We start from the raw sequence: 23,998 nt of genomic DNA, 5'->3' as shown, positions 1-23,998 counted from the left end.
AATGTACACATAATTACTAAAATTATGAATACAACAAATATGTACTATGCATATATACTTATCATCTAAACATCACTGGCTATACTGCCATGCTGAATGTACTCTCACTGACTAATCTGAGTTTGTCTTTATGGCAAGATAGTGAATGTCTGGCCCTCCCAAAGTTTGAGAAATGGGAAATCCATCAGACATTGGCAAAAAGTGAGAATCAGTTATCCCCCCCCCCTCGCCCCGTTTTCATTTCTGCTCTAGGTAAACTCTGAAACTCCCCAAAGAAGATATAATGAAGGTTTGTAATACATTCGGCATAATGCAGAAAATGTAAACTGGAGAAAGTTGAAATATTTTTCAAATGATGAAACTGCACTTGGAACAAATCAAAGCATAGAAAATCACAAATTATTATTATTGTGATGACTACTACCTACTAACTCTGAGCACGAAGAGCATAATTTCCATATTAAGAAATCATGAACGTCTGTCTACCAGATGCTAGAGATTAAACTAACTAGGATGAGTGCTGGCACTGTGCCTTGCTTGTGAAATTAATCCTTTATATTTCTCTGGATACCCGTTGTTTCTGGAAAGAATACTAAGCTAGACAGATAAAGATCTGATCATTTTATAGTCTTCCATGTTTATCTTGTAAAGATATTTATCATGCTCAGACAGAAAAGATGACATACCTTTCTTCTTTGATTTACTGAAAAAGAATCCAAACATTTTTTTGAAAACGCCTTTTTTCTCCTGAAATAGAAATCACCATTAATTAGGGTTTCCAAAACACTTCATTTCTCCGAGAACAAGCATGTGTGTGGCTATAGAACTACAAAATTTTTCAAACAATATGGATTTGGTCCCAGAATGAGGCTTTCCCCTCTTCCCCTTCCTGCTGAAGCCCCTACTATCCTTGAGAATATTTTTCCTCTGAATGGGGACTTCAAGTCTTTCCTTCAAGAAAAATATGGGAATCATTGGGGAAAAATATGGGGAAAAATATTGAAGAATCATTGAAGCAAGAATTGGGAAAAATGCAGGATGCATCTACGCTGTAGAGTTAATGTTTAGTGCTGTGGAATCCTGGAAGTAGTTATTTTGGTGAGGCACCAGAGAAAAAGAAAGCTAAAGGCCATGTAAAACTACAGATCCCAGGATTCCATAGCATTGAGCCATGCCAGTTAAAATAGTGTCAAACTGCTTTAATTCTATAATGTAAATGCACCCTCAGTTTGAGTGTTTAGGGTCAAAAAGGGTAATCTCTGGCTTCACACCTTTTATCCTATTGGACAGCTGCGAGAACAAAACATACTTCTAAATTATCGAGAAAAAATGCAAATAGTCTGATATCAAGGGTGATACTTGACTACATTCCAACTGAAGCCAGAGAAGTGTAATCCCACCTAAATTCTTATGTTACACAATAATGCATAAGCAAAACTGAGATGCTCCCTGTACTAATATTATCTGAGGGCATTTTGGGGAGGAGGCTAAGAACCTAGCATGACTTTGTTCAAAATTTCCCATACTTCAATCAATATCACTCATGAAATACTGGAAGAAACTGTTAAAATATGGGCAACCTGTGCTGTATGAGAATAAACCAAATGGCTGTTCTCTCTCTTCCTTTTTCTGCCAATGTGCATAAGCAGGTCTATGATAAGCTGGAAAACATGTGCCTTATTTCTATAGAAGGGACATTGGAGCAGTGGGCGGGATGGGAGACAATGTATAGATACAGTATGTGGATGGGAGGGACCACTGGGTCCAAGAATGAGAGCAAAACGTATTTTTTAAAATGGTGTGAAATAGCAGTCATCCGTGAGATATAGATTTTATGTCTAACTTTTTAAATAGGATAAAAAGTGACAGACGGTAACACAGGCTAGAAAAATCACGCAGTCTAAATCCCCATGAAATTTCAGTATATTTCACAGATGTCAGCAGAGTAATTGCTGTAATAAATCTGCTTTCATAATGTGTTAAACAAAGTGCACCTGCAGTTAAAAGTTATAAGATTTATAACAGCGTTGGGTTTACTGAAGCATTTTCTCTCAGAAGACGACAAACTGCTAATGTATGTTTATTTTGTAATAGCTAGTCTGTGTTCTTCAGAGCCCAGCAGACTAATGCAAAGTGAAGTACTCTGAATAGGGGACACCAAAGATTGATAGTACTGTGATTGATTGAGAACAGCAATGTAGTTTAAAGGAATAATTATTTAAAAGACTGTTTGATGCATCCTTCACTCCAAGGGGTTAAGGTAAGCCATAAACTTTGTTTTAATTATTACATTTTTGAGCCAAGAGAACAAACAAGATGGACATATTATCCAACATTCTCTGAAGCATGCCTATAAAATTCCCACTCTTAAATGTATATGAAGTGTTATATCCAGACACAATCAATCTAAGAATATTTTTTCCATTTATGTAAAACTGTTGCGTAAACATAACAGTAATCATTTCCCTTAACTGTTAACTAGGCGTTTGTGATACAAGTCCAATGTAGCTGTTGGACATAAAGCTGGCTTTAAACTTATTGTCTTCTGAATATAACAAGACAGGGTTGCTATGAGTTTTCCAGGCTGTATGGCCATGTTCCAGAAGCATTATCTCCTGACGTTTTGCCCACATCTATGGCAGGCATCCTCAGAGGCTGTGAGTATATTGGAAACTAGGCAAGTGGGGTTTATATATCTGTGGAAAGTCCAGGGTGGGAGAAAGGACTCTTGTCTGTTACAAGATAGTTTAAGATTGTGATCCTATCACTTCTATTTCTAAATACACCACACTGAATGAGGCTTCCTTCTGAGAACAGATGCATAGGATTATAAATCCCACTTATATGTACAGTGGAAGTCAAATATCATAAAGGTTTATCACAGCAGATTCTCGCAACACATTCCTCTCCTACAGTAGCAGGTGCTTAATAGCTCTACCTTGATCAATATCAATCCCATCTTCAGGGGAAGTTCTAAAATACTTAACTGTAGCCATTGAACACTATCAAGAAAGCAAGCAGATATATTCGTTTAAGGATATTTTGTAAGCATAGCAGAATACAACCAATCCGAAAATCAATACAGATTGGATTTTTTTCTAAGTTACAAAATTTCACTGAGAAAGGAACTACTTCATCAAGACATATGCCTTTTATTGACATTTTTGGCATTATTAATTAAAGAAACTCCTTTGGTAGTAATAGATTCCTGAAATAATGAATGGTAATAAATTATTCCTATATATCTTGACAAATATTTTAATCTCTAAGCAAATGCTTTGTAATGTTTACAGAGTCAATATGTAGCATACTCGGCAAATATTATTTACCAAACATAAATGTATTCTTTTTCATCATTGCCCTCCAGTACTTCTTTCTGCCAAGATATTGTGGCTTTTTAAGCTTTTCCCAAAATTCTATGGTGTCTTTTACATTTACCACAGCATAATTCTTCTCGCCTGATGCACAGGCATAGCATACAGGTAAATCGCCAAACTAAGACTGGCCCCATCTGTGTGATTTCAGTATTCATACAGATATCATAAGCACATGCTACCTGAAAATAATGGTAAATTTGACTGAATATCAGGGAAATACTGGTTCCTAGTACTGGAGTGGGAGCCATGAAGCCTTCTAGACATTCTTGGACTACAGTTCCCAGCATTCAGATTGATAGAGTTGATAGAGACCGCAAGGATCATCCAGCCTAAACCCAGCCATACAGGAACATACAATCAAAACACTCCTGGAAAATGACTATCCAGTCTGTGTTTTAAAAGCCTCCAAAAAGAAGCTTTCACCACACTCTGAGGCAGTGAGTTCCACTGTCAAGAAGCTCTTATTGTCAAGGAAGTTCTTCCTAATGTTTGGTGGAATTTCTTTTTCTGTAGTTGGAATCCACTGCTCCATGTCCTAGCAGAAAAACCCCTCCTCAACTTGGCATCCTTTCAAATATTTAAACATTGCTATCATGTCCCCACTCAGCTATCTCTACTCCAGGTTAAACATGCCCAGTTCCCTAAGCCTCACATGTCATACGTTTCAGACCTTTGACCATTTATGTTGCCCTCTTCAGGACACATACCATTTTGTCAATTGAACTGTGTTGCCAAGACCTAGATGTAGTATTCTAGGTAAGCTTTGACCAAAGCAGAATAGAGTCATGGTTTACTAAGACTTTTGGGGTACATCTGAACTGTAGAATTAAGGCAGTTTAACGTCACTCTGGTGAAGGCTAAACACCTTGTAAAACTACAATTCCCATGATTCCATAGCACTGAGCCATGGCAATTCAGGTGGGGCCTTTCCACAAGTATAGTACCTGTTGACCTTCATTTTTGCTCATTTTGGCCCAGCTCTCCAATCTGTTAGTCGTTTTGAATTTTGACTGGCTAGAGGTAAAAATTGCATGCTTCGTACCTCTACTCTAGTTGGAGCAACCATATAAATTAATTCTGAACAACTTTGAGAAACTAAAAGCATTTTATTATTACCATCACCTCAGGAGATGTCCTTATAAAACAAGTTGCCTTTCCTTATTATTTTGAAGAAAGCAATAGGGAGAGGATATTTGAAAATAACAGAAAAATGGTTGAAAAATGATTTTCTAAAGTGTTAAGAAACCCTTGAAAATAATGCTAAATGAGTGCAAATCTTTGCAGCTTGGGATTTATTTTGACTATTATTGTGTACACAAAACAGCATTTCCTGCAAAATGTAATAAATTAAAGAAACAGTATTTCTGCACAGAGATATTACCTGCACAGAAAATGCTGTTTCCAATGCAGCAAATTCTGTTTTCTGAGTAAAATCACATGCAAATATCTCTAAGAGTGAACAGTCTTCAAGAACATTTTCAAATACTTTTCTCACAGTGAGAAATAAATTATGAATTGCTTTCTTTTAAAAAAGCACATAATTATATCCCTACAAAAAACATATGATCTTCAATGTTCCAAAAAAAATCTGAAGACACAATCAGACTTTTGAAATGTATAAGAAGAAATGCATAAGAAGAATTGCCTCCTCCCGCCCCCCCCCCCCCCCGCCACCTTAAGAATACTTTTTGAAAAAAAATCACATTTCCCCCCTTACTTCTACCATGGCATTTATAACAATCTGATGTTAGATATGGATAGGAAGGAACTTTGCAGCAGCATCCAATGCTTATGTGATACTAATTAAATGCTTCCTATAATCAAATATAGGATAAAAATGCAATTGGTCAAATCAGATTGAAAGCAGCCATCCTTCTAGGCATCTTCCTTCCCACTACGAAGTTAACCCCAGTATAATATATGAACCTGTGAACGGAAAGGAGAGACAGTTGGTCAAGACCACTTCAAAACTTCTGTGCAATAGGGGGCTAGTGAAAACAATTCTCTTACATCTTTTGAACTAATGAATCAATATCTATGAATAAATTCTTGTCATAAAGTAATAGTGTGGCACCAATTTCTTCTACACAGTATTTTAGCTTTTGCTGTGTCAGTTTTTATATGTTGAAATGTCTGAGTATTACACTGACTGTTTTCTGCACAGGTTCTTCTTCTTTCTGCACAGGTTCTTCTTCTTTCTGCACAGGCTCCTCTTCTGCCTCCACTTCCTGTCTTTCTCCTTCCTCATAGAGACTTTCTTTGTTCTCTTCTGAAGGCTACATGAAAAAAGAAAGATGCATTCTTCAATTTTTATTATTTAAAACAACAAACAAAATAAAATACACAACATTTTCTAATGTTAAATGGTACTGGTTACATGAACCAAATGTGCCTGGTTACAAGGATCTCTGTTACATCTCCACTGACTTCTGGTCCATTTGTAGTATCATGTGCATCCTTTAAACAAATATGCATATACTAGCAATATTCATAATAATGGGGTTTTGTTGGCCACAACTATATAGGTTACAATATATGGCGCAACCAATATATTGGTTACTATATTGGTTATGCAATTAAGCTGGTGCCTGCATGGGTCCAGATCCCAAATACCCTTGGGATGGCTGGAGCCAACCACAGGAGCAGCCATCCATCATATATGATCCTCTACCACCAGAACACATTTGGTGCGGGCTTCAGCTTCAGCTTCACCTGCATGAGACCTGCACCATTCCCAGGCCCCTCAAGTCCTGCAAAGGGCCCCTCTCTGCCAATGTTTCTCAAATGTTGTTCCTCCAGGTGTTTTTGACTTGAGCTCCCAGAAATCCCAGTCAGTTTACCAGCTGTCAGGAACTGTGGGAGCTGAAGTCCAAAACATCTGGAAGAACATAGTTTGAGAAATACTGCTCTCTGCTATTCCAGCAAAGCTAGACCTGTCCATCCCAGAGCCATTACACATGCCCAACCACCACCAAGTGTGACAACATACTACTGCAATGCCTTCTCTTGTCCCCAAGCTATGCCAAATATAGGGAAGGTGGGATGCTTTCCAGACACCAACTACCAGAGCTCTGGGCATCACCTCTTTATATATGCAGGAGGATGACCTGATTGGAAACACCCAGCCAGAACATACAGGTACTCCAGTCAGACTGGCCAGCAAATCACTTCAAACTGGAGGTTTAAACTCATCAGCTGGCCTATCCCCACCACACACAAAGGACCGAAAGGGTGCCTGGGTCTTCTTCTCTCAGCTCCAGAGTTGATGAGGGAAAGGGGAGGCATTGCTTTGCTGTTAACCAACCTGCCACAGGTAAGTATGTTGGCTACCAATTCAAAGCACTAGTTATTATCTATAAAGTCCTACATGGCTTAGGTCTAGGCTGTCTGAAGACTGTATCTTCCCTTGTAAACTAGCTCAGACACCGAGATACACAGGAGTATGCAAGGTTCACTACACAAAAGGCACAAGAGTGGCTTCTCAAACAGGCAGGGGGAAATCTCTCCTTCAAGATCCCAACCACTGCCACCATCAAATGCAGGACACCCTGCCCAAAGCCCTTTTCATTTAGGCTAAGGGAATCTTTTTCTTAATATCCCACACCTTTGCCACGCCTTTTTAATATGAGATCTCTCAAATCCCACTATGACAGGGGGCAATCCTTCTTTCAGGATCCCAGCCACTGCCAGCTATAAACACTTGAGTCTGTACGTGTGCATGTATAAGATGATGCCACACTGAGGTAAAGTATGTGAGATGAATCTTCCGCTGACACTAAATAGAGCAATTCACACTCAGGAACACCATCTTTATTAAAAACAAAGAATTATTTATTTATGGTTTCTTTAGTTCAAAAAGCGTAACTTGTTGCATAGTTTTAGTTCTTCAGTTTCATTTGTACAAAATATAGACAATATCTTTCATTCTTTAACATCTACAACTTGACTGAAACTTTGTCTCAACAGTATTCCTTTTCCTCAGCTCTATCTCACTGGAAACCTAACTTACTTCAGACATTTTCTTTCTAATACATAGGCTAGAAACTAAACTGAACACACAGAAGTCTTTCTTCTAGCTCCCCTTGCTAGAACCTGAACATACAGACGTCTTCTTCCTAGCTCACCGGCTAGAGAACTTTACTAACTAACTTTCAGTCTTCTTTCTAGCTCAACGGCTAGGGAACTTCCATAACTGACCCCTCAGACTCACACAAGTCTTTCCACCAGTTTCCCTCACTAGAAACATGAACATAACTGACCTCTTTTTAAAACATTCCCTCCTTTTCTCATCCAGCTATCTCCGCCCCTTTCATGCTAGCTTCGAAATGGTTACATTTCTACAGAAGCAGCTACGTTACCATGGTGAAACATAGCCAATCATCAGTAGCTAACTCCTGCCCACCTTTATCTCTGAATCAACATTAAATAACATAGACAAAAATCACCAATAAAATAAGGCTTTCCATTACACCATCTTCCAGTCTTATCACATTTTCAGGTATGTTTGGTGGGAACATGACATTAGACTTTTTTTGCAACCACTTTCCTAGGGAGGCTTAAATGGCTGTCCTGCTGTCAACCAAAAATGTTTTATTCACAAAGGCTTTTAGAACTGTAAAATGTTTTAGAACTGCTGTAAAAGGGTGCATTACTGCTTTCAATTGTAGTTCTTATTTATTATATTGTAAAACTAATAATGTTAATAATATAAACTTATTTAATGTGTAAGCCATCTTGAATCCCATCTTTGGGAAATAGGGGTATAAATGTAAGAACACATGCTTTGATGTTATTATTAAAGGCTTTCATTTATGAGTAAGTCATTTCTTAGCTACATTTTGAGGCAGTAATAGTACTAATTAAAAGCAAGTATCTGAAGAAGCACTGGGTAATTGTTATAGATATGCTTAAAAAATTATAATCCTTTTAAAAAAAATGTATACCCCGCTTTTTCCCTCCAAAAAAGAGACTCAAATGGGCTTATGGTAAAAGTGATACAATTTATAACCTAAAAAACATACAAACATTAAAATAGAATTAAATATTAACCGTATTAAAAAACAGTTAAAACGCATAAAATCAATGAAAAACCTATTCATACCTAATATCGCAGCACACCCTGACTTGAGCTTTAAAAACCTTCTTCTTTAAAAGCCTGCCCAAATAAAAAGGGTTTAGCCTGCCACTGGAAGGACAGCAGGGAGGCAGGTCATTCTGGCTTCCCTAGGAGAAGGGAGTTCCAGAGTCGAGTGGCAGCCACCAAGAAAGAAGGCCCGCTCTCTCATTCCCACCAGCCAAGGTTGAAATAGAGGCAGGGCCAAGAGAAGGGCATTTTCTCAGGATCTCAGAGCCCAGACAGGTTCACACAGGCAATGCAATCAGCCAAATAGCATAGGGAACATCCATTGATGGGCCATATACAACCCATAATGCTTTCTATAGCTGTGTGATCAATGTAAAAAAGGTTTCAAAACTCATTACAAAATTAGGGGGCACAGAATTCTGTGCTTTCTCAGTCTCTTTCCCAGAAAACCCTGCTTTCTCCCTTCTGCTTTCCTCTCCTAAAAGCGAGAGGCCATTAATTTAAAGAGGAATGGTAGCTTTTTTAGCTTAGCTTTGCTTGCTTGCGCTGAAAATGAAACTGACTTTGGGAGGCTTCTGAGGTTTAAAAAATTCAAACGAAAAAGTATTGGGTAATGTGTTGTCGAAGGCTTTCATGGCCGGGATCACAGGGTTGTTGTATGTTTTTCCGGCTGAATGGCCATGCTCCAGAAGTATTCTCTCCTGATGTTCTGCCCACATCTATGGCAGGCATCCTTTGCTTAGTTTTATCCATATCTCACAAACGCAGAGGATGACTGCCATAGATGTGGGTAAAACATCAGGAGAAAATACTTCTGGAACATGGCCATACAGCCCGAAAAACATACAAGAACCCAGTATTGGGTAAGTTTTGATTCTTAAGTTTTTGGCATGGGCCATGCCCACGTGTCGGATATCTCGCTGTAAGTACGAATTTAGCAAATTTGATCCGACTTACGAGAACTAACGATAATTTTGAACAGCCCTAGTGGTTTCCCATCGATGAAGGTGAGCCTTTTACATTGTTGAACAAAGAACTTTCTTTAGCTGAACAACATGAGTAAAATAAAGATGGAAGAACTGAAAGTTTTTAATTGTATTCATATGTTGTATTTGATTTTAAAGTTTAATGTGTCATGTACTGTATGCTTTTATATTTTAATGCAGCATTGAATATTTGCCAAAACTGGAAGCCATTTTGAGTCCCCTCCAGGATGTGATAGAGAAGGGTAGAAATTAAATAAATAAATAAAGGTTGTCTGTTCACACATGAATAAAAGGATGGTGTGCATATCAGTATGAATGGCTTCAAGAATAATAATAATAATAATAATAATAATAATAATAATAACCTTATTTATATCCCACCACCATTTCTCCGAAGGGACTCAGAACAGTTTACCAAGGCACTCCAGGGTGCATATATAGCATATAGCAAGTTAAAAACAGTACATAAGTTAAAACAAGTCACATAAAATTATAACAACAGCCCCCGTCAACACATAAAACATAAAATCAAAATAATATAATTTAAAAACATCACTAGATAAAACTAGGTGCCATCGATTCACAAAGTGCTAAGTGTCAACTTCATATGGGCCCATTCAGCCTACTTGATGTCAAAAGCCTCTTGAAGAATGGATTATCATACCTACTTTCAATCCTCCCTCAACTGGCATGTGGCTCCAAAGAAATAGCCCACATGACAACCTGTTCATTCTTTCTTTCATTCATACATTCCTTCAGTCATACTTATTGTATATACTTGAGTATAAGCCTAATTTTTCAGCCCTTTTTTAAAGACTGAAAAAGCCCCCCTCGGCTTATACTCGGGTGAGGGTCCTGGTTGGCTTATATTTGGGTCAGCTTATACTCGAGAATATATGGTACATTTATTATTTTCCCCTATTATTATTGGTATTATTACATTTATTATTTTTCTCTATTATTGTTGCTACTATTACATTTATTTTACTCTATTTATTATTATTAATACATTTATTATTTCACTCTGATGATATTATTATTATACTCTATTTATTATTACATGTATTATTATCCTGTATTTATTATTATTATTATTATTATTATTATTATTATTATTATTATTATTATTATTACATGTATTATTTTACTCTATTATTATTATTAAAAAGATACATAGGCACATTTACATTGAAGAAGATGAGAATAATGATTTAATCAGAGTTGGACAGTCTTATCTTAAATTTGAGCTTTATGTCAAAAACATTTAACATATTGATGCCTCAATTAATGTAATTTTATTGGTATCTATTTTTATTTCTGAAATTTACCACTCTCGGCTTATACTTGAGTCAACGTTTTCCCAGTTTTTTTGTGGTAAAATTAGGTGTCTCGGCTTATATTCGGGTCAGCTTATACTTGAGTATATCCGGTACCTTTATTCATACATACGTTCTTTCCATTCATTCAGACACAAACAGACACCCTTCTTTCATCAATCAATCAATCAATCAAAATAGTTTATTGTACGGGCCCAAGGCCATGACAAAAAGCAACGCATGCACACAATAGTACCCTCGGAGCAATAGACTCCAATGATACTGAGCAGAAGCCATAATCGTGCTCCTGCAAGGAGTTAAAACAATGCCATTTAACAGTAAATTTAAAAAAAAAAAATGCGAAAGAGTATAGATGCATATTGTGAGTCCACTTAATCCTTTGAGTCTCCTCGGCAGTTGATGGCAATTTTATCTAATTCTATCTTTCTGATCTTTTTTGCAGATAGAGCAAACAGGGCTACTTTGTGAGTTACATAGTTGTTTGTGTCACTCAGCAGAAAATGCATAGTTTCTGCTAAGCAATTCCCTTTACCATGAGTCAGCAGGGGTTCCAGGTGTCTTTCTCTAGGGGCACCATATAATGGACAAACTAACATGTAATGCACAATGTCTTCTACCTGACTTTGGCCACAGATACATAGTCTATTTTCCCATGGCACATTATGATAGCGACCATCTAACACTGCAGTAGGCATTACTTGGAATCGCAGCTCAGTAAAGGCAATTCTTAAGGATGGTGGCTTGAGCTTAATCAGATATCTGGCTCTGAAATGTTCAGTTTTTAAAAAAGGGAACCACGGGGAGAATTTTGAATTCCTGGTTGATTGCAAAGTCCTTCTTGAATCAATCCAAAATAGCCAGTCTCTTAGTTGCCTCTTATTCATGTTCAGGGCAGAATTCAATTCAGGAAGATTGTAGTTGAGTAGGAGGTTTTCTAGGCCAAATTTCTTGTGTTGCCAAATCCTCATTTCCTCAAAGCACAATGCTGGGAGACGGTCGTTATGGAGAGTAGCAATTCGCTTGAGGTATCTTAACTGGGCACAATCTACTTTTGCTTTTACTGTTGGCCAACCAGATTCAGTGCACAGCAGAGCTGCAGGCGTTCCAGATGGAAGAGAATAAAGTTTACGTAAGAACTTGTTCTGCAAAATCTCCAGGGTTTTACAAATGTTGGTATCTAAGCCCCAGATTTCTGCGCCATAGAGAATTTGTGCCAGCACTTGATTGCTGAAAATTTTTTGGGCGGGTTCAATTAGCTGGCCGCCTTGTGTATAGAAGAATTTCATTAGGGCTCCTATTGTTTTCTCGGCTTTCAGCTTCACTGCGTCCCTGTGGTGTTTCCAGGAGAGGGATTCACTGAAAACAATTCCCAAATATTTAAATAAGTGGGTTTGCTCTATGTCATGTTGGTCTAAAGTCCATTTGTACCTGGGACAGTGTCTTCCAAAAACCATCACCTTGGTCTTGGAGTAGTTTATCGATAGATATTCTTCTTGGCAGTATTTACTGAAAGCCTTTAGAAGATTTTTGAGACCCAGGCGAGAAAGGGATAAGAGCACTACATCATCTGCATACATCAGGACAAAAATCTTTCTGTTCCTGATTGTTGGTGAGGGTGAGTCAATTTTGGCTAAACATGGCACTAAATCGTTCACATAGATGTTGAAAAGGGTGGGAGCCAATAAACATCCCTGTTTTACTCCGCTTGTTGTAGAGAAGGCTTCTGTCAGCGACCCATTTCTGCCAACCCTGACTCTCATTTCTGTGTTGGTGTATAGTTCCTGGATCAGTCTCAGCAGTCTGCGATCTATATCAGAGTTTTGTAACTTTCCCCATAATCTGTTTCTGTTAATGGAGTCGAAAGCAGCAGACAGGTCAATGAAAGCAGCAAATACATGGCTGTTGTTTTGCTTTGTGTATTTCCTTATGATATGGTTTAGAGTAAAGCATTGGTCTATAGTGCTGTATCCATTACGGAAACCAGCCTGTTCTTCATGTACAATTTGTCTTTCTTGTAGCCATTCTGTCAGTTTCTGTAGCAAATGTTGCGCGTATAGCTTTGAGGTGATATTAAGTAAGCTGATTGGGCGGTAGTTTTGTGGGTCGTTTCTACCACCTTTCTTGTAGATTGGAACTATAATGCTCATTTTCCACCCACCTGGCATTTGTCCTGAGCTGTTTATGCTGGTAAACAGGCTTGCAAGGAAGGGGCTCCACCATTCAGGGTTTTCCTTGAAAAGTTCTGGAGGCAGCATATCTTCTCCAGGTGCTTTCTTAGGTTTCAAGGATGCAATTAAAGACTTTACCTCTCCACTAGAGACTGCATCCCACTCAGGTAAAGTAGAGAGGTCATTGACATTATCTAGCCCTGCCACCCCTTCTTTCATGATGTCTAAAAAGAACCTCCAGGTCCACAAACAAAAAAATAACCCACCTCTGAATTCCACATGCTAGGAATAGTGAAAGGCATTTGCCTTGCCATTACTGGCCATTCAAGTTATGTTCTCCCTATGTCATATCCAATTTAATTGCAGATGTCAGGTTACAATAAACAGAGAACCTTTTCTTTCTAAACCTACAATTTACACTCTAATCTTTTGAACTGATGTGCCAGGAAAGTAATGCTTAAAGTGGGGCACAATGACTGAGAGTCTTGCAAACCATCATACTCCCATTTATTTTTCCACATCTTTCTGACCTGACCCAGGTCACTATCCTGAGATTATGGGTGACCTTTTGCAACCCAAGTGCTGGGTACAATCATGCAATAATGCAAAACCACAGATGGCTCTTGTGAGTTGGAGAAAGAGGCAGGCGAGAAGGGCAGGACAAAAAGCAATCACATGCCACTCCAATGGTATTTTGGCTTCTACTGATTCACATTCACAAATCTATCTGAGATTGCAACTTCTTAGAATGAGCCAAAAGAGTGAGATACCTTAAGACACTCTCATATCCTATCAATCGATCCTCTGAGTATTTAAGATTCTATCATTTTAAAGTTATTACTGGTGTCACATAAGAAAGAATTCCTCTATTTTGTTTGCTGTGCAGCTATACTGTAAAGAAAATATATCTATTATAAACTATAACTTTAAATGTTGACTAAAACTACATTTTAAATCAGGAGAGAAAGCTAACAAACAGTCCTGTCGACCATAGCCTAGGCATCAAGATCTAGTAAGCGTATCAGCCTCTGTCCATCTGAAAACATGCTGTCATTTCATTTGGGAGAAAAGTAGTGAGAGGCTTGGGATACAATCTTTAAGATGCTAAAGTTTGAGTGGTTTTGGTTATTAGGATTCATTATTGTTTTTCTTTAACAAATTGGACTAATGATTAAGGTTCCATTTCAATTTTCAAATATTGCTCCCCAAGATTGTAAACACAAAACTAACCTGCTCATCGACATCCCCAACATTTGAATAAATGTCTTCTTCTTGAACAACCTCAGCTGGAACCTGGGGTAAAATAAATTCTATTTAAAATTTTCAAAAAAGAAATAAAACAGAAGCTTTCTTACATAATTTTATCGACAATCAAGAAAAATAATCAGCCATTTCCTTTTCTATTGACATTACCCTCCTCTGAGGTTCAATCTACCCAATCACATAATGCGGTTTAACTTCACTGCACTGTATTATGTGAGTCTACACTGCCATGTCATGCAGCTCATTATATAACTGCATTATGAAACTACATTAAAGTATACGGCACAGTAGATAGGACCCGAGGCTGAGAAAGTGTGACTTGCCCAAGATCATCCTGTAGCTTTCCATGGCTTAGCAAACATTTGAACCCTGATCTCCAATGCTTAAACCACCATACCACTCTGGCACTGATATTAATGCATACTGTCCCAAGTTTACAAACTATATTATAAAACCTTCATGCAGGTAACAATGGGCTATCCAAATTACAGTGATTCCTTGTTACCGTTTGGGGTTTGTTTCACGATCCTTGTAGATACCAAAAAAATCTATTATATACAATAGCATTATAAAATAATGCCCTTATGTAAACTGATGAAATCAAAGTTTTCACTTTACCATTATTTGGGTACTTTCAAGCTGTGGATAGTTGAATCAAAGGATAAAGAATCCATAGATATGGAGAGCCAATTGTATTGCAAAAAGCCAGATCTCTCGTGAAAGAATGCCTCAATTATTAACTATTGGAATTTCCGGATATTTTTGAATCTACAGAGACCTCTATAGACCATAGGCAGATGAAGAAAATTGGGTAGGGATCTGTCCAATAAATACTCAGTTTTTATAATCATACAGATTACTGGTCAATCATAGATGTCAACTGTGTCTTTGCTCACTAAGGACTTTGGAGACCCAGCTCAATTTGCCTTATTTTTAAATGTACATGATTCTAAACTCTTATTATGAAGGTTCTGTGTTTTCAAAGGGTTTTCCCCTCTTCTGCAATGTATTTTGGATTTTTTAAAAACCCCAACCTCTAGGTAAGAACAAAGTGCTGCTGTTTGTGCTCAGAAGTGCCTTAGGGCCATTCCAGACAGGCCAAAAGCCCTGTCTGAAAGAACCAAACAGAGGCCCTAAACCCCAAGATCTTGGTAGGGGGTGGCCACATTCCCTCCCATGCATCGGCACATTCCCCCCTTCCCTCTCAAATCCTCCACTGCATCATTTCCAGGCATAACGGAACGCTACAGAATGTTAAATCCTGTTTGCTCACTGAAAAGTTGATTAAAAACCTTCTTAGTAATAAATAAATCATTTTATCTCACATACAGTCATCACTACTAAAACTAAATAAGTTCATAACTAAATTTATTTTTAAGACATTGTGATAATGAATCTAAAATATTTTCATATATAGTACTGGTCTTCAACAAGTCATATGTGACCTGATCTAATGTGGTTACATAGGCCTCTTCTACACCACCATATAATCCAAGTTATCCAAACAGATAATCTGCATTATCTGCTTTCAACTGGATTATATGAGCATACACTGCCATATAATCCAGTTCAAAGCAGATAATCTGGATTTTATATGGCCATGTAGAAGAGGCCATGGTCCTCTGCTACCCCCAATTCCTTTGCCGACCTTTCATTCCACTCCAAAAATAACTCTAATAGTTGAAGAACGTTCAAGAGAACATGTCCTGAAGGCTGTAGCCCAGGAAAGAAAATTCTCATCACCAGAAATATTTTCTTTGAGGCAGCTTGGAGCCTGGTTAATGGAATGTAAATGCATGTAGAATTCTGATATTCTAAATGCACTAAGGTGTTTCTGCCTTCCTTTTGTTTCCAAACACAATCAGGTAGTAAAGTATTCTAAATCAGGAAAAAAGACATTTACATTAAATCTACCTGGTCAACAGGCATTTCCACTTGGATATCTTTGTCTTCTTGTATCATTTGGGCCCCTTTAATTTCTTCAGGGGGCTGCTGAGCTTTATAGACACTAGGTTCTGAAAATTAATTGTATTAAAAAAAAAACCCACATCAACCATTATCTACTGCATGCTGTTGAAAATCATTAGAATAAATACATTCTATTAACCCTTAAGGCTGAAAAGCAATTATTTCTGATGAACATTGTTTGTACAAAAACAAGCTATTGCTCTATTTTCAAGAAAATCCAACCTAATAATGATCACAATGCTGAAACCTTTCATTTACATATTAAAGAACACCAGTAGTAACAGAAAACATCGAATAAAATATTCAAAGCTTTAAGACTGAATTGAAATAACATTAATAATGGCTAAAAGCCAGTCTCCATAAAGTGAAAGTGGCAGTTGAGATGCAAATGTAACTTTTAAAAATATCAAACTCCTGTGAAAAACACAAGAAGGAAGTAGCACAATTTTCTGGTGGGTTGGTACTCTGTCCAGCAAGAGGCAGCACAAAATAAAATGAAGTGAGGAAAACCACCATGGCAAGAGTTTGTGAATATAAACAACACAGTACTTCAAAACACTCTGCCTAGCAAAAATGTCTCTTATATCTACTTTAGACTGAGGTTATAATTTTTCTATGTTGTATTATGAAACCATGTCTCATCCTAGGGAATAGTCAAAACAACAAAAAATGATATAATTCTACACTACTCAGGGTTCTTCCAGACAGGCCCAAAATGCGGGACATGTCTCACTTTTATCTGAGGTGTCCAAATGACATCTCAGGAAACGTTCTGATCTTTCCAGGTGCTAGGCCTGTGGGGATTGACTCCTGAGACTACTTCCCCAGAGAGCACTCACACTCTCCCCTCCAGGTCCCCATGTGTCCTCCCAAAAAAAAAAAATTACTGGAGAGGCCTGCCAGCAGTGCAGGCCTCTCTGTATAGTACTACGGAGGTTGGGGGGAGAGATTTTTGTGCTGTCGGCAGGCCTCTCTGGTAAGTTTAGGGGGAAAATGTGGGGCTGGAGGAGAAACTCATAGGCTTTTCTTAAGTAAGAAATATTCAGATGTAGTTTTGTCAGTTCCTTCCTCTGAAATGTAGTCTAATCGCTGGGAGTATCCCATTCAAGCACTAACCAGATTCTGCTTAATCAGACAAGCTCTGATGCCATTAGGGTATTTAGGCCGCTGGTAAAAGTTACAACTGCTAAAATTTTGCCTGTCATGTGGCTTTTAAAAATTATGTTGTTTTACTAGAAAATAGACTCATCCTCCAACTAGGGTTAATAAACACTCTCAGTCCTCCATGCTAATCTTTTTTTAGTCTTGGCACAGATCACACAGCCCAATTAAAAAATTGTTGGTATCTTGGTTTTTAGGCTTGCTCCTGGACTTATTTGGGGCACTGTACCAGAAATTACATTGGATAGGTCACATCAGTTCTAGTTTCTTAGATATGGTTGTCATGATTTTCTACAGACCACCAGATGTTGACTGATAGATGGCACATGTTCTTGTTTAAAACATAATTTTTATTCAGTTTTACGTTTTATTTTCTTATTAAAAGAAAAAAGCGGTAGGGACAGTAGGGCGGATAGGAGGGTAGATTGTGGTTGGGGGAAAGGCTGGAAGGAAAAGTGGGGTGAGGAGGGGAGGAGGTGAAAGTTATATGGCACGTTAGGACTGGAACAAGTGCAATATTATCTGACATGATGCCACAAGAATGTGAATGTATATTATTACTGTTTTAAAATTGTTTAATTTATGATGTTTTATACTTATTACTGATGTATTTGGATTGTTGTTTACATGATTTTAATATGTTGTAAGCTGCTTTGGGTCCCGTAAGGGAGAAAAGCAGGATATAAAGAAAGATTTCCAAATGCCTAAGAGAAATAAGAACGGGCAGAAGTAATTCTGACAGGGTCTCATTGGTCATGGAGAGATATGGGGGTGGGGGGCAATGGGTCTATGCCAGAAACACTTTGAGCTATTAATAAGACCCAGAATAACTCAAAATCCATACATGGACGCTGAAAAGAACATCCTGCTAAAAGAAGGGGTGGTACCAAAGGTGGTTAACAGAAAGGGTCTTAGTTTTAAACCAGTAACAATCAACGTCTTATTGCAACCTGAGACTCAGGACCCCTGTGAATGCAGCCCAACACAAAACCCTAAATTTACTTAAAACATTAAGATTTGGCGGGGTATAATTTGATTGTGTAGTTCTTGAATGCAAATCTTATAGATAACAACAGAATGGAATGGAATAATCAGAGTATGTATGTTACAAATATCGGAGCATTGTCCATAATTTGCATTATATTGCTAACAGCTCAGTCAGAAGACCTATTTGAGCATTTCAAAAGACCCTCAGAATGGGGTGGAATATAATAAGGATTATTATGTGAGGAGGGTTTCTTTCAAATCTAATGTGGAGGAAAAAAATTTTGCTCATCAATTATCATTAGTGTGTCCCAGTATGTTTACATAACATCTGGGGTCACACTGCCAGAGAAGATAGCTCATTCCATTCATAGTACAATGACCTCAGCAGCCCTTGCCACAAACACAAACACTAGACCTATACAGCGCTGCTACAACATAGGCATCTCCTTCTACTTTTATGTGTTATTACTGATCAGGTAATGCATACTGTCCATCTCATTTACCCTTATTCCACAATTTCATTAACTATACATAGTGCTTAGACTTTGTTTTTGGACCCCCAAACAGAAAGGAAACTTCATTAAATAGATTTTAAATCAAAACAAGACAATAAAAGATCCAAGAAGCAACTGTATGTTATTTTTATATTCCATGCAGTATACAAGCAAAGCAGCTCCAGTGCAAAATAAATCTTAATATGTCATAAATATCACCAAAGGCAGCATATCACATATCCTTTGTGAATAAACACCTGTTAATTAAACATAACACAGTCTGTAGTCCTGGATACTCAGTCCTTATTATGGAAAATCTAACATCTGATTAAGTGTACAATCTACAAAGATGTAAAAGTTGCAAAAAAAAATTCAAAATCAGGACAAGAATACAGTGTGCTTAGACACATGGATCTACTCTCCTGATCCAATAAAATTTGTGATTTTCCACTTTTAGAATTGATCCCACAGTTTGCTAGATCTTGATCATTAATAAAATAAATAAAGAACTTCTTAAAAATAAACTCAAATTAATCTGCAAGTACCTCATAGTAAAAAAAAACTTGGTTTGCTCTAGTGCACAAATTACACTGAGTTCAAATATTGTCAAGCAGCCATTGCGTACATTTTAGAATCAAAAAAGGCTCAGCTCTATGATAAAACAATCCCCAAATCCAAAGCTACATCCAAACTAGACTAACTCCACTTAATCTACAGAAAAATGGTATATCTACACTCATCTATACATATATTCCATGGAATCATGGGGTCTATTATAGTAAAGACTACACTTCAACCAATACAGTGTCCCCTAACTTTTCACGGGGGTTAGGTTCCAGGCCTGCCCGTGAAAAGTGGAAAACCGCAATATAACGGCACTATATTTATTTCAATAAATATAGCCTCCCTCCCTCTTTTCCTCTTTAAACATACTGTTCTGTCTTCCTTGTTGTTCCTGGGGCGATGAGGTGCAGTCAGGGCCTACTGGCGCTGCCTGCAGGCAGCTGAGGAGGAAGCACGGGCTGGGTCACGTGTCTCAAACTGGACCCTTTTGTGCCTGCAAAGGGAGGGGGGGCCGGATGGAAAAATCTGCGATACAGCGAATCCACAGAACCCGAACTGCAGATTAGCGAGGGAGCACTGTACATCAATACCAAATCTGATTATGTAACTACAAAGTCTTAGGCACCAGATACAATATTTCTTTTGTATGTGTTACCATGATCAGGTGACAGCGATCTAGGAGTCGTTTCACGACTTGCCTTCTCTGGTTTTGCATGATATACGGAAGGCCTATCTCCTTCTCCTTTTAAAAGATGAATGGGAGGCTGTAGTTGAGATGGTTCTATCAAAAGCTGAAAGAAAAAGCAATACAACAATCTAAATGATGGATCTATTGCAGGTACTGTTAAAGTTAAATGTTCAGAAAAATAATACACTTCTACACTGCAAATGCAACTTTGGAGAAGTAAATAGTAGGGTTGTGCGTTTGGTGTCGAAGTACTCAGAAGTCAGATCTAATTCGGAAGTTTAGCACTTCTGAAGGGGTTCCAGCGCACCTGCTCACTGCCGCCCCGTCCCCGTCCCCCCCATATTTGAATTTAAATCAAAAGGAATCTTTGATTCTTAAGCCTCGGATGTCTTCAGATGTAGCTGTGCAGCTAAAATTCTTAGGGGAACCAAGCCCTGCTGAGAGGTAACATCAAAGCTGTTGGCATGTCTCTCAGCCAATCAGGGCTGACAGAGGAGGGAGGTAGAGACAGAGATCGCTCTTGTCTTTTTTAAAAAATTGTTTTTAAAAACTTTAAATTTTCCCCCAAAATCAGTGGATGAGTGAAATGTTATGAAACTTGATAGGCAAAGAGTGGTAGGAGTATTCTACCATTGTAACAAGTTTCACCCCAATAGCTTTACAAATCAGGGCGAGAGGAGGCCATGAAGTTTTCCCATTATATTAATTTAATGGGAAGCAAATAGAAGCAGCCATGCCTGCACTAAACTACAATTCCCAGAATACATTGGGCTGCAGCAGCCAGCCATGGCATTTAAGTCAGTCTAATTATTATAATATATAAAATCATAGAATCTGCAAAAGGACATAAGTAATAGTATAAATCTGTGGAAGAAGGGGGCCACAGACTAGATGTTCCTTGATGGTGTCTGCACTACGATTTCTGTTCCTGGGTTATTATAAATGGCAGTTCCTAATTGGTTTTGTCATAAAAAAACATGGTGAAAGTTCATTATACTGCTAAAACTTTGCATTTGTGCAAGGGACATTGTCCTGAATATATTATACATAGCACATTTTGTTTTGTTGGGTCTCTACCCATTTAACACAGTTTCTGCCACAAAAAACAGTTTCTAGAATAGAACAATGACTTTCAAAGCAAAGACCACACAACAGGGCCAGCCCGAGATAATTTTAAATATTAAGTGAGGGGGGGAAATTGCGCCCCCCCGTGCTGCGGGAGGCGTGGGATGCGCCACGGGAGGCGGGGCATGGCCAGACCTGGCCCTGCCTCCCGCGCCCTGGCCCCGCCTCCTGTGCTGCTCGCGCAGCGTGGGAGGCGGGGCCAGGGCGTGCGGGGCGGGAGGCGGGGCACCGCCCAGATGGGGCCCCGCCTCCCGCCCCATGCGCCCTCGCCCAGCCAGCCAGGAAGTGGTGGGAAAGTCCCTCCAGGCTGCAGCGACTGCAGCCTGGAGGGACTCCTGCTGCAACCTGGCCGGCTGGGCAAGGCCAGCCAGTCGAGGGCGAGTGTCGCGGGAAGTGGCACCAACCCTGGTCCCACCTCCCGCACTGCTTGCCCTGACTCCGCCTCTCACACAGCGTGGGAGGCGGGGCCAGGGTACGCGGGGCAGGAGGCGGGGCTCCGCCCAGACAGGGCCCCGCCTCCCACCCTGCGCATCCTCACCCAGCCAGACAGGAAGCAGTGGGAAAGTCCAGCCTGGCGAGGGCGAGTGGTGCGGGAGGTGGCACCAACCCTGGTCCCACCTCCCGCACTGCTCGCCCTGACTCCGCCTCTCACACAGCGTGGGAGGCGGGGCCAGGGTACGCGGGGCAGGAGGCGGGGCTCCACCCAGACAGGGCCCCGCCTCCCACCCTGCGCATCCTCACCCAGCCAGACAGGAAGCAGTGGGAAAGTCCAGCCTGGCGAGTGCGAGTGGTGCGGGAGGTGGCACCAACCCTGGTCCCACCTCCCGCACTGCTCGCCCTGACCCCACCTCTCACGCAGCGTGGGAGGAGGGGCCAGGGTGCGCAGGGCAGGAGGTGGGGCTCCGCCCAGACGGGGCCCCGCCTCCCACCCCGCGCATCCTCGCCCAGCCAGCCAGGAAGCAGTGGGAAAGTCCCTCCAGACCGCAGCGACCGCGGCCTGGAGGCACTCCCGCTGCAGCCTGGCCAGCTGGGCAAGGCTAGCCAGACCAGGGCAAGCGGCACAGGAGGCGGGGCTAACCCTGGCCACGCCTCCGATGCTGCTCGCCCTGGACCCTGCCTCTCTCTCGATGGCGCCCCCGGGGACCATGCACCTGAAGCGGGTGCTTCAGTGGCCTCCGTGTTGGGCCGGCCCTGCCACACAATGAAACAGAAAGTAACACTTTCAAACCAGGAAGAGATTTTCTTTATTATTAAACAATATTTTTATTAAAACTTTGAAAATTCGCCAAAAATCTGTGGATAACTCAAACATTCTGAAATTTGGTGAGCTAACAGTGGTAAATGTGTTCTACCATTGTAGCAAGTTTCACCACAATAGCTTTAAAAATGAAGGCGATAAGAGCCCCCTAAGTTTCCCCACTGGCAGTAATGTTTTCCTTATTAAGCATGTGCGACCGCCATTAACAAAGTACTTATGAAGATTTGTAAGTTTCGTTAGAGTTCCAAAATTTTTACCCCAAAAATTCAGAAAGGACTTTAGAAATGAAGCACTAGTGCCCCCTACTTTTGAACACAATTTAGAACCATTTTTTTAATTGTACATGCCTAGTAACTAGCTTTAAATGTTGATGATTTTGTTTCTGCAGTATTATCTGGACAGGTTACAATGTGACACTTGGTGCCTGCTCAGCTAGGTGTGTGTCTATACTGTAGTATTAATGCTATTTGACACCACGTTAACTGCCATAGCTCAGTGCTATGGGGGTTAAGAATTTAGTGAGGCCCCAGAAATCTTTGACAAAGGCTAAAATTTTGTAAAACTACAACACCCATGATTCCACAGTAACGAGACACATCAATTAAAGTGGCGTCAAGCTGCATTATTTTTATAGTATAGATGTACCCTACTTCTACATGTTACCTAGCCTACTCCCTATGTGTGAGTAGGCTAGATGTGAAAAAATGGGAGCAGAATGTTATAAGGAATAATGCTTCAGAAGGGAGAGTTTTCCATCATGTTCTTATCAATAGCTGGTACCAGTCTAGGCCCATCAAGTGCTTCAAAACAGGTCATGTAGATGCTGCTAACTACTCCACAGTTAACAGAGGGAAGAACTCCACAGCTTTCTGGATATGTCCTTGTATCAATTTGTAAGCTGCTGGGTGATATTACATACCGTGTTTCCCCAAAAATAAGACAGTGTCTTATATTAATTTTTGCTCCCAAAATGCACTAGGTCTTATTTTCAGGGGATGTCTTATTTTTCCATGAAGAAGAATTCACATTTATTGTTGAACAAAAAAAAGAACATTTATTATATACTGTACAGTAGTTGTCATCACAAACCAGAATAACCAGACAAACTGTGAATCCCCTCAAGAATTTCTTGTTACTACCATTCTTTCCATGTACAACACTCTATGATACGTATCTTTACCAATCCTGCATGCTCTGGTGTTCTGTTCGGCGGGCATGCTTCCAAACAAAACCTTTGCTAGGTCTTACTTTCAGGGGAGGCCTTATATTTAGCAATTCAGCAAAACTTCTACTAGGTCTTATTTTCTGGGGATGTCTTATTTTAGGGGAAACAGGGTATATTCATGAGCTTATGTAAGACATGGGAGGGCATCCCTATTTATGAAGATAAGTTTTCAAAAATGATTTAAAGCAAGAAACTTGTCAGAATAAATAATAAAAATATTATTTCAAATATTTTTTACAAAATGGTTTCCAGAATAGTGTTAAAGTAGAAGCCATGTTTACATCGTCAAAACTCAGACCATTAAACCACAGACT

General features: G+C 39.4%; 1 protein-coding gene across 6 annotated transcripts in view; it reads right to left on the bottom strand.

Moving 5' to 3' along the window:
* dcdc2c (doublecortin domain containing 2C) overlaps positions 1-23,998 on the bottom strand; it is a 77,881-nt gene that overhangs the window by 17,263 nt on the left and 36,620 nt on the right. For 3 of the 6 annotated variants that reach the window (XM_062983288.1, XM_062983271.1, XM_062983279.1), the window contains 5 exons: positions 20,044-20,179; positions 16,118-16,229; positions 14,182-14,244; positions 5,528-5,653; positions 687-747 (listed from right to left, as the gene is read on the bottom strand). In XM_062983288.1, the coding sequence (XP_062839358.1) occupies positions 687-747; positions 5,528-5,653; positions 14,182-14,244; positions 16,118-16,229; positions 20,044-20,179 (498 nt within the window). The remainder of the gene's footprint in view (positions 1-686; positions 748-5,527; positions 5,654-14,181; positions 14,245-16,117; positions 16,230-20,043; positions 20,180-23,998) is intronic. The other 3 variants (XM_062983301.1, XM_062983296.1, XM_062983294.1) reach the window with 1 other exon arrangement.

Source organism: Anolis carolinensis, chromosome 1 (assembly GCF_035594765.1).
Source record: "Anolis carolinensis isolate JA03-04 chromosome 1, rAnoCar3.1.pri, whole genome shotgun sequence".
Taxonomy (NCBI): Eukaryota; Metazoa; Chordata; class Lepidosauria; order Squamata; family Dactyloidae; genus Anolis; species Anolis carolinensis.
Note: the sequence above shows the minus strand (reverse complement) of the source record. Positions and strands in the feature narration are given on the sequence as shown.